Source organism: Mixophyes fleayi, chromosome 2 (genome assembly GCF_038048845.1).
Source record: "Mixophyes fleayi isolate aMixFle1 chromosome 2, aMixFle1.hap1, whole genome shotgun sequence".
NCBI classification, from domain to species: domain Eukaryota; kingdom Metazoa; phylum Chordata; class Amphibia; order Anura; family Limnodynastidae; genus Mixophyes; species Mixophyes fleayi.
In genome coordinates, this window is record NC_134403.1 from 157,149,409 (window position 1) to 157,160,029 (window position 10,621).

General features: G+C 47.8%; 1 protein-coding gene and 1 pseudogene across 1 annotated transcript in view; both read right to left on the reverse strand.

Annotated features, from left to right (window-relative positions):
- Nucleotides 1-8,521, reverse strand: part of LOC142139863 (uncharacterized) — a 41,398-nt gene extending 32,877 nt beyond the window's left edge. Inside the window, exons 1-2 of the mRNA XM_075197724.1 lie at nt 8,374-8,521; nt 2,975-3,794 (exon numbers count right to left, since the gene is read on the reverse strand). Coding sequence (XP_075053825.1) covers nt 2,975-3,794; nt 8,374-8,521 — 968 coding nt within the window. The remainder of the gene's footprint in view (nt 1-2,974; nt 3,795-8,373) is intronic.
- Nucleotides 4,325-4,435, reverse strand: LOC142142013 (U2 spliceosomal RNA; annotated as a pseudogene).
- Nucleotides 8,522-10,621: the final 2,100 nt, after the last annotated feature.

Below are 10,621 nucleotides of genomic sequence, written 5' to 3' on the forward strand. Positions count from 1 at the left end.
CAGCAAGAGGTGGCCAAGCTTGGGCCGTGTACTGAAGAACGGGAAGAATCTCGTTGCGCAGTACCAGTGCTTTCCTTTCGATGGTAAGAAGTCTGAGGCTCCACAGTCCAATCTTTTGCCTGACTGTTGCCAATCTCTCTTCCCAGCACTTCAGGGCCGCCTCCTCTCCACCAAACCAAACTCCAAGGATTTTGATGAAGTCCGGCTTGATTGTGAAGGGGAATGCAGCGGGGGATGACAAGTGCCACTGCCCGAATAGCATGGCCTCTGACTTCCCGCAGTTGACTTTTGCCCCTGAAGCTTGGCCGAAGTTGTTGCAGGTCTGGATGAGTGCTGCCACCGAACGCTGATCAGCGCAGAAGACAGTGACGTCGTCCATGTAGAGCGAACACTTGGCCTCTAGTCGGTCTGGACCCGGTGCAGTGATCCCTCTGATCTCTGGGTTTCGCCTGATGGACATCGCAAAGAGCTCTATACAACAGACAAAAAGGAGAGGTGAAAGAGGGCAGCCTTGTCTGACCCCAGACAGTACAGAGAAGGGGTCAGTCTTCCAGCCGTTCACCAACACCGAGCTGTAAATATCAAGGTACATCAGGTTAACATAAGAACAAAACATATCACCCAATCCAAACCTGCACAGAACCTTACGCATAAAACCATGAGAGACACGATCAAAGGCCTTCTCCTGATCAAGACTGACCAGGGCCACATGTGCATGGCGGTCTTTGATATAATGAACCGTGTCCCTCAGCAGCGCAAGGCTGTCTGCAATCCTTCTACCAGGAATGCCACAAGTCTGATCAGGATGAACAATTCGCCCAATGACAACCTTTAGCCTGTTGGCTAGTACCTTGGCCAAAATCTTGTAGTCCACGTTCAGGAGGGAGATGGGCCTCAAATTTTTGAGGTCACATCTCTCTCCCTTGCGCTTATACAAAATCGTGATCAAGCCCTCTCTCAGAGTAGGAGGCATCCTGCCCTCCACCACCATCTCCTCATACAGCTCTAGCAGGTCCGGGCCAATGAGGTCCCACAGCGCTACATTGAGCTCGGCTGGGGGGCCATCACTGCCCGGGGTCCTGCCCGGCCTAAAGGATTTAGCGGCAGAGTGCAGCTCCCCCAAGGTGAGGGGGGCATCCATAGCTGCCCTACCTGTAGGATCAATAGGGTTAGTGATACCTGACAGGAAAGATTCAGCCACGTCGTCGTCTGTAGTCTTAGGGGAGTAGAGTTTGCCGTAGTAGTCTGTGACGACTCCCATGACGCCCTCCTTCCCCCTCCTGGGGGTGCCAGACTCGTCCCGCAGTTCAGTCAGGGGCGTGTGGCCGGAGTGGAGTTTTCTGAAAAAGAAAGAATTACATTTCTCACCCTTCTCCAGATTCTCCACCTTGGAACGGAAGATGATGTGATTGGCCTCTTCCTCGAAGCGCCTTTTCAGGCCCCCCTTGGCCTCAGCCAGATCATCCCTCACATCCCAGCCGCAGAGTTGGAGATCCAGCAGGGACTGCAGCTGACGCTGAAGCCTCCTGAAGTTTCTTTTCCTCTCACACGCCTGTTGGCGGCCTTTAGCCTGAAAGAAACTGCGAAACTTGCCCTTGACATACTCCCACCAGTTAGACATACAGTCAAAATACATTTTGTCATTTTTCCACATTAAATAGGCATCCCTCAGCTCAACCATCACCTCTTCCTTTCCCAGCAGAGCGCAGTTCAACTTCCAAGAGCCAGGGCCGGGAGGAAACCCGTGACCCAGAACACCTTCAAAGAGAATGGCCCTATGATCAGAGAAAAAGCAGGGAACCATGACATGCCTGTTTTGTCTTACCGCTCTCGATGTAAACACAAAGTCAATCCGGGAACGCACTGAGCCATCGGGGCGACTCCAAGTATAATTCACAGAGCCGGCCCCCATGGATCCCACTGCATCCCGCAAGGATGCTTCGGCTACCATCTCCTGCAACAACCTGGAAGAAACATCAAGTTTAGCATTAGTACAGGAACTCCTACCATCTTCCTCTATAGGACAGTTAAAGTCCCCAGCCATCACTACCGCCCTGGTGGTTGCGAGCTGGGCCCGCAGGGTCTGGAAAAGCTCCAAACGCTCATTCTTACCCGGGGATGCATACACACAGATAAGCCTGATAGGCTCATCCGCCCAGGAGCCATCTAAGATAAGCAATCTGCCGCAGACAAACTCCTGAACGGAATCTAGTGTGAAGAGGCTTCCTCTGATAAGAATGGCGACCCCTGCAGACTTACAGTCACTCCCCCCAGACCAATAGCAGGGCCCGTGAGACCACTGCCTTCCCAGATGCCTGTAGGAACTAGAGAAAGGGAGAGAACATTCCTGCAACATGTAAACATCACATTTCTGACTGTCAAGAAAGGTAAACACAGACTGACGTCTTATCTTATCCTTCACACTCCTCACATTAATGGTAAAAAGAGAAAAGTTAGCCATTAGTTGGGAGAAAAAAGAGAGTTAGCACAGTCAATACATCAGTTACCCTCCTCGTCCGCTGGGACTTGGTCCGGTCTGCCCGTGTCCCCTTCGGGTGGGAGCAGACCTTTCTCCTCTAGCTGGTCGAATAGGCAGATTTGGGGCAGTTGCAGGAATTCTTCCTCCTCCTGCTCGGAATCCAGCAACTCATCCACCATCTCTACCAGGGCCCCCTCTGACGGGAGAGGGTCCTCTTCTAGTTCGATTGCCTTTTTCTTGGAAGGGTCAGAGTCGCCAGCTGGGCTGTCTAGCTCTTTCCGCTTCCTCCTTTGTTTGTTCTCATCACCTGCAGGCACAAGAGGGGGGAGGGGGGGGAAATCCTCCAGGGAAAGGGAGGGAGCTGGAGTAGCGGTGGAGGGGGTTAGTGCTACTACAGGGGGGGGTGTTGTGACAGTGGGGAGGGAGGGGGGTGCTGTCACAACAGGGGTGGGAGATATCTTACCAGCTCTTGGCTGCGGTGCGGGCTTCTGTTGCTTCCTCTGGGCTGGCTTGGGCTGCAGGGCAGGGGCAGGTCCGCTTTCCGGCAGTCCAATCCCGGCAGCTGCAGCGTAGGATCTGGCCCTGTGGGGGCAGTCCCTGTAGATGTGGCTGGCCAGGTTGCAGAGGTTGCAGGACAATTTTCGTGGGCAATCCTTGGTCTCGTGCCCCGCCACCTTGCAGTTCCTGCAGGCTGAGACTTTGCAGCTTCTCGCCATGTGGTCAGCTTCACCGCATTTCCTGCAGTTCCTCGGCTGATCGGCATAGTGAAGAAGGCCGGCAGAGCCGCCCAGGGCAAAGCTTGATGGCAGGTGTTGGAGTCCGTCAGTTGCCGCGTTGTCTTTCCTCAGTCTGATAATGATGGACCACTTGCCTGTCCAGAAGCCGTTGACATCCAGGATCTTGGAGGGGTCCATGACCACGGAGCAGAAGCGGCTCAGGAAGGTAGCGATGTCCTTACCAGGGGTGTGAGGATTTCTCATGGAGACCGTGACTCTTCTCTCCTCTCTCTGGATGGGGCAGTTCCCCATGAAGCGGGAGAAGGGAGACTCCGGTCTCGCAGTCTTCACTGCCTCCCAGTACCTCTTACAGATGGCAATGGAGGCGAAGGTGATGTACCAGATCCCTTTCAGGTAATTCTGCACGCTGAGGGTTTCAGCCTTGGAGAAGCCCTGATCGAGGATCATCTTCTTACCGAAGGTCTCGGCCGTCATGTCTGGGACCCTTCCTTCCACTTCCTTCAGCTTCAGGACCACGGTCTGCCTCATCCAGGCTTCCAGAGTGGGGGTCTTCTGGGGGGTGTCCTGGCTGGGCTGGCCTTGTCCGGCAGTAGCAGGGGCAGTGGAGGCAGAGGTTCCGGCCACGGGGAGAGGCTTCGGGGCGGTGGTCTTTCCTCCCTTCTTCCCAGGGGCAGGAGCAGGGGTGGAGGCAGGAGCTGGGGTAGCTGAGGCCATGGTCCTGGCTCTTCCTGGGGCAGAGAGGCTGGTCTTCCGGGGTGGAGGGAGCAGTGCAGGTATCCTCCCGCTGGGTGGAGAGGAGCAGGGGCTTCCGCTGAAGAGGAGGCGCTTCTTCCGCTGGAGCAGGGCCGAGGGGAGGAGGGCTTCTTCAGCCAGAGGTGCACCCGGCGTCTTCTTCCCGCCAGGCAGGGGGGGTCGGCAGCGCTTCTTCCCCGGGGTCGGTCTTCTTGCTCCTGGCCGGCTTCGATCGGGTAACACAAGTCTCAAACAGTTCCTCACCAGGTTAGAGTGTGCTATTGGATGAGCCACACTCAGGTATGTCCTCTGGGTTTTGGGCAGGAGAGAGACAAGTGCACCATGCAGCAGAGTCTACATCAGCCCCTCACCGATGTTAGAGTGCGCTATCGGATGAGCCACACTCAGCATAACCTCCACCAGGTAGTTGGTAAGCTGATAAGAACAGATACTACACTTGATCTTAGCCAAAAGGCCGTGAAGCGATCAGATACTACCACTAGGCAACCTAAGGTGTTTGCATAGGGAGCCAAGGTTTAGGGATTCTAAAAACACTGATTTTAAAAATTACTTGTGCCCCATTTGTTTTACATGATAAGTAATAGTGACCCCATTTTTCTGTATTAAATAAATACTTACCTACCACGTTCTTCTTTTTTTGGGCCAACATAATCCATAGGTAGTAAAAAAAAATGGCAGAGATGAACCTAATAGCTACTGAGGTGCTCCCGTTGCGGAATGAGAATGTCCAGTAATAGATGGGCAGCCAATCAGGAGTCTCTCATCCATCACAATGTTCTTTCAACTTTGAGCTCCTGCTTAGAGGAGCCTTATTTATGTATTAAGCTAGTGACCATGAGGAAACATTGGCCCTGTCTTTATTGTATGTGTCACCATCATAAATGTAATTTTATTATTACATTTATAGAAATTTTTGTATAAAGTGCAACAAAAAGGTGCAAATGCTGTCCCATTGTGCATATAGACACATATAGATAAGAAAATACAGAGAATGATAAATTAAGACATATCCATAGTTACACATAGCCTCCCTTGCACATGTGTCATTCATCAACAGATTTTTGCTTGAAACATTTCTGCTTATATTTTTTAAACATTGACAGTTACCACCTATTTATTACTTTCTTTATGTAACGAAATAAACAACTCTAAAATCAACAAAACACAGTACCACTAAACTTTCACTTATCAACATACAATTAAATGGAAAAGTGCACGATTTATTTTTAAGAAATCCCTACTGCTCATGTTGGAGTAAGAAGGTATAACAAAATGAATTTCCAGATAAAGGGATTTTATGAGTTGGTTGTGTAATAGTAATTCTTAAACAATGCAAAAACACAGAGGCAGAATTACATTTTACTCACTCTTGGAGCTAGAGTTACTAAACTGCGGGTTTGAAAAAGTGGAGGTGTTGCCTATAGCAACCAGCCAGATTCTAGTTATCTTTTATCTATTGCTTTCTACAAATAACAGCTATAATCTGATTGGTTGCTATAGGTTAGGTAACATCTCCACTTTTTCAAACCCGCAGTTTAGTAAATATATTCCTTGATCTATTAAAGTATGTTTTTTTTGCTCCTTCAAGGGTTGTTTTTCAAAGTTACAAACGGGATATTTGTAAAGACCACAGCAGCAAATTGCAATGTGTACAGGGATTTATACAAAGAGAACAGTGCCTCTTGTAACCTGAAATTATTATTTTTGAAAAAAAAAAACAGAGCACACTATCTAGTAAAACTGTTGTGGCTCAATGCCATAGACCCCTGTTGTTTGGGAGAACTCGCTCCCGCCAGTGCTGTAATGTTTATTTGGCGTCAAATACAAAGAGCAGTTCAAATTCAAACAGTGCTGTGCCAGTTTCTAGCACAAACACTGATTGGACAGAGCGCCTAGTGGTGGTATTTGAATTTTCCCTTCTCACTGTTCTCATATCTGAGGATCCCGTAAAAAGGCACCAGTGTCATTACACACAAAGCTTGAAAGGGAATGGACTGATTCAGTTTTTCTAAAAGGTAGACATGTGTGAAGTTGTGCTGATTTACACATAAATGAAGTTGCAACACCTACACCATTGAGTCCTGCCTTCTCACAAGTGACATCCACATCATCGATCACTATCTATAACCAAGTGCAAGTCATCTGACAACTAAAGCAACACAGATCACCAACCCACAGCAGCACCTTTTCAATTTCAAGTTAATCACTATTATATTTTTGGATATGTTGCCTGAGATAAATGTATGGAAACCAGAGCCATAACTTAAAATTTTAGCAACTGCGGCGAGAAAGAAAAATGCTGTACCCCTAGCTCTCAATTTTAACCAAATGAACCTAAAATATTCATAAATGCTCCCCCATTCAGTGCTGCAGCCTGGGATGTCGCCCCTATATACAGTCCTAGTTACGGCCCTGATGGAAACCTATCCATATTTAATATCTATGCATTATTTTATTGATTTTCTGTTTAAAATATAGGGTATGTGTGAAATATTCCATCTTTTTTTAAATACAGAGTTTGACCCCAAAATTTAGTTTTATAGTTTGAATTAGAAAAATATTATTTCCTTTGAATTCTATAAGCCTTTAACGTTAAAAAAAATGGATTTGAGGGTCTCAAGATTTTCGGGGGGTTTAAAGTTTTAAGTATTTTATGCAATGGTAATTTTTTGGATTTATTGAATGATAGCACTTCTGCATGATGGTCAGGAGCAATAGATGTTGCATATACATGGTATTTATGTTCTTGGGTGAGTCAAGACTTTTTCTGGTTTAAACATTTTTGCTCATAATAAGCATACAACAGCAGGCAGTATTTCCCCAGCACGTAAGAAAAAAATGTCTTAGGCACCACAAGTAAAACATTTCCACAACTCCGACTGAGAAAGGGTTAAAAAATAAGTTTAAACATTTGGAAACAATTCCAAATGGCAACTAATAACTTTTAAGCAAAAACATTTATATACAGTGCAAGATCTGCAGCCTCACTCACCGTCTCATTGACAATGACTCTTTAGTTCCTAACTGTAAAAGAAAAGTAGAAAGCACAACACAGTCCATGAAATACAAGTAAAAAAAGCATCTGAAATTGCACTTACTAGCTAAAGCTTATGTGTGAGCGAGAGTGTCTGTATGTTGATGCTAATCACCTTTTTGTGATAAAATCACTGTCCTATTAGTATTAATTCTGGCTTTGGAACTGGGTCCTGAACTCCCCTCTCCATACACTTCCCTTCTATGCTAAATAGGCTACTGGTTTTATAGGTGCTAATACAGCAGCACTGCTATTCAGCTCTCTCATGTAATACTCATGAGTCAGTAACTCTAAAATACCTAAGGGGGCACTGCTGTGCTCAGACATTGTGTGAGTCTCTGTGGAGCTGATCACTGAACTATGAGTCATTCTTCTGGCTCAGGAGTTCAATAGTTCATCTAGCTCATTTGGTTCTTTTGACTCATTTGAATCATTTAGATACAGTGGTGGGATTCAGCCGGTTCTCACCGGTTTGCCAGAACCGATACCTAATTTTAGGCTCGGTTTGGCGAACCGGTGACTACAGGCTGAGTCCACCCATTGCATTTGTGGAGGGAGCAGGCTCCTTGAAAGAAAAAAAAAAGAAAAAAAATTCACCTCTCCACGGCGTCGGTACCCCCTCCTCCCTGCTCCGTCCGCACTGAATGTCGGACGTCATGCCCGACATTCAGTATGGATGGAGCAGGGAGGAGTCGGCGTCGGCAAGCAAGAAGACAGAAGGCAAGATGACAAGAAAAGAGAAGACAGAAGTCGATAGAAAAGACAAGTGAAGGAACGGAGCAAGATGGAGCAAAGGAAGGCAGCATGGCAGTGTGTGAAAGGAGAGCAAAGGAAGGCAGGATGGCAGAATGTTTTGAGAGGCAAAGGAAGGCAGCATGGCAGAATGTTTTGAGGGGCAAAGGAAGGCAACATGGCAGAATGTTTTAAGGGGCAAAGGAAGGCAGCATGGCAGAATGTTTTGAGGGGCAAAGGAAGGCAGCATGGCAGAGTGTTTTGAGGGGAAAAAGCAGTGTGGCAGAGTGTTTTGAGCGGAAAAACACATTTTTGTATACTTAAAACGGTCAGTAGAGCAAAGATCAGGTTGTTCATTTATTTGAATCCCACCACTGTTTAAATCATATAGCTCACAAATCACAGAATATGTTCCCTTCCCTGCCAGCTCAAGACACAGTGCACTGCTGATTGCTGCATGCTATATAATTTAGTTTCGCTTACTCCACCATATATACAGGGGAGATGTATTAAACCTTCAAGAGAGATAAAGTGGGGCGTGGCCTGGTGTGAAATGGAGTAGGGTGCTTGCATCGGAGCTCCTCAGCCTTAATATCCGACGAAACTATCCTCCTGTGGTGCCGGCTGTTACAACTTACCTGGTCCTGTGTGGGAATCCCTTCTGTACTCCCCGGTCCAAGTCCAGGCTGTGGTCGCGGTCCAGGGCAGCTGTGAGTTGCGCTCATCCCCCGGAGCTGTGCTGTGGCTGGAGTCACGCGCGCAGGAAGGAGCTGTGCATTCATTCATCCATCCGGCGGTGCTTGGTCTGCTGATCCGCGGTGATTAAAAAATTGCCAGTCCATTGGGGAGGCTGTTAGGTGGTGAGAGGTTGCCTGTCTGCTGCTGGAGGAGTCTCTGGGTCCTGGAGTTCCCGCCGTGGAACGGGCCGCGGCGCCATCTTGGACATAACTGTGGGTAAAATAAAAACTGGCATACAGTCTCACAGCACTGGAGGGGCGGCTGACACAATAACAATCCCTATCTGCAGCAGTAAAAACCCTGTTCTTGGAGCAGTAAGGTGAATATACTCTGTCTGGAAGCTCTTTCTCCCTGTCATCTGTATGTGGAAAATACTCTGTGCTGCTGTTGCTGCTGCTTGGAAGCCCTTTCTTCTTGTCATCTCTCTGAGTGTGTATTTTGGCTGGACTGTGTGCAGTAATTGGTCCTTCACTGGTCAAATTCTGGTTATACTACCAGTTGCTGCTGGACACTCTGCTGTGGCCCCTTTTTGTATCTAAAGTTACATATACAACATCTAGGGGTGCACCCGTCAGCACCGGTGAATAGAAAGGCCCAGTATGGGTAAACATTCTGCAAATACCACTGCTGTGGGCAGATTGGAGAAATATGCCCGTTCTAATCCTGCCGTGGCCTCGGGAGGGGCTCCTGCGTCTGAACTGCAGGCACTCCAGTCTTCCAAAGATACGGATTCACCTGCTGATTCTACTCTTCAGGAGGTCCTGAAAGCTATCGCTGCCTCTGAAAAGAAGGTAATGGATAAAATTGGAGAGGTGCAGGTTGACCTATCGTTGATGCGGCAGGATTTTCAGAAGATTCGTGAGCGTGTGGCCGAGATGGAGGCCCGCATCTCAATATTAGAGGATACTACAGTTCCTCTGCCTCAGAAGGTTGCTGGTCGGAGGCTCAGATGGTGTCGGTTAAACAAAAAATGTCAGACATGGAGGGCCGCCTCAGGCGCAGCAATGTTCGGCTGGTGGGTCTCCCTGAAAAGGCAGACAGTGATGCTCCGGAGACATTCTTGGAGAATTGGATGATCCAGACATTAGGCAGAGGGGAGTTCACGGCCCAGTTTACGGTGGAGAGGGCGCATCGGATTCCGACTCAGAGGCCGCCTCCGGGTGCGCAGCCGCGCACATTTATTGCTAAACTGCTTCACTATAAGGACCGGGATACAATTCTGCGCCTGGCTCGGACCAAGGGCCCCTTAATGTATCAAAACCAAAGAGTGGCTGTATTTCCTGACTTCTCGTGGATGTACAAAAGAGCAGAGCTCAGTTTATACAGGTGAAGCGTCACCTTCGTGAGATGCAATTGCCGTATGCTATGCTTTTCCCGGCTAGATTGCATGTGGTTGCAGATGGAACTACCCTTTTCTTTGGATCGCCATCGGAGGCGACTCACTGGCTAGATAGGAGAGCTCCTGGAGGTCTTCGTCCGGATTGAAGATGCTTCTGGTGACGTATCGACCTCTTGGACTGAAATGATGCTATTAAAAATTATATGCCTTGATAGCTTTAATGTTTGAAAGATAAGCTCAGTGGATGTATATCACTTTGATTTATGTCTATACATATTGAAATGCTTTGATTAATATAGAAGTTACTGAGTGTTTACGAAGGTGTCAATTATAAGGTGATATTTCTGGGAAAACATTTTTCGGATCTTATATTTGGTGCTAGTGGATCGGGTGGATATGTGGTACTGGAGGAGTAGTAGGGTAAAGTTATAGGCTGGGGGCTTCCCTTGCTTAAAGGGTCGCGATCTCCCTCTCCTTTTTTTAGTGTATACTGGTGTTTCCATAAATACGTGGAGATAGCTGTGTGCGTTGTTTGAGGAGATGCAGGGTAGGGGTAATGGGATCCAAGTATGTCTAAGTTGGGGGTGGATGTACGGGGAGGGGGGTTGTTTGGATAGGGTAGGGAGGGGTAGGGTTGTTAGAGTTCAATGCAGTGTCAAGTGTGATATTTTTTTTCTATGCAAATGCTTTCAGATGGTGAAATTGATTATTCTGGTATATGCTAATGCGGTTGACTGGTGGCTGGGTGTCTTCCTGGGCTGGAGGGGGTTGATTTCTATGTGGAAATGTCTCATTTGTATTCCCTTGTG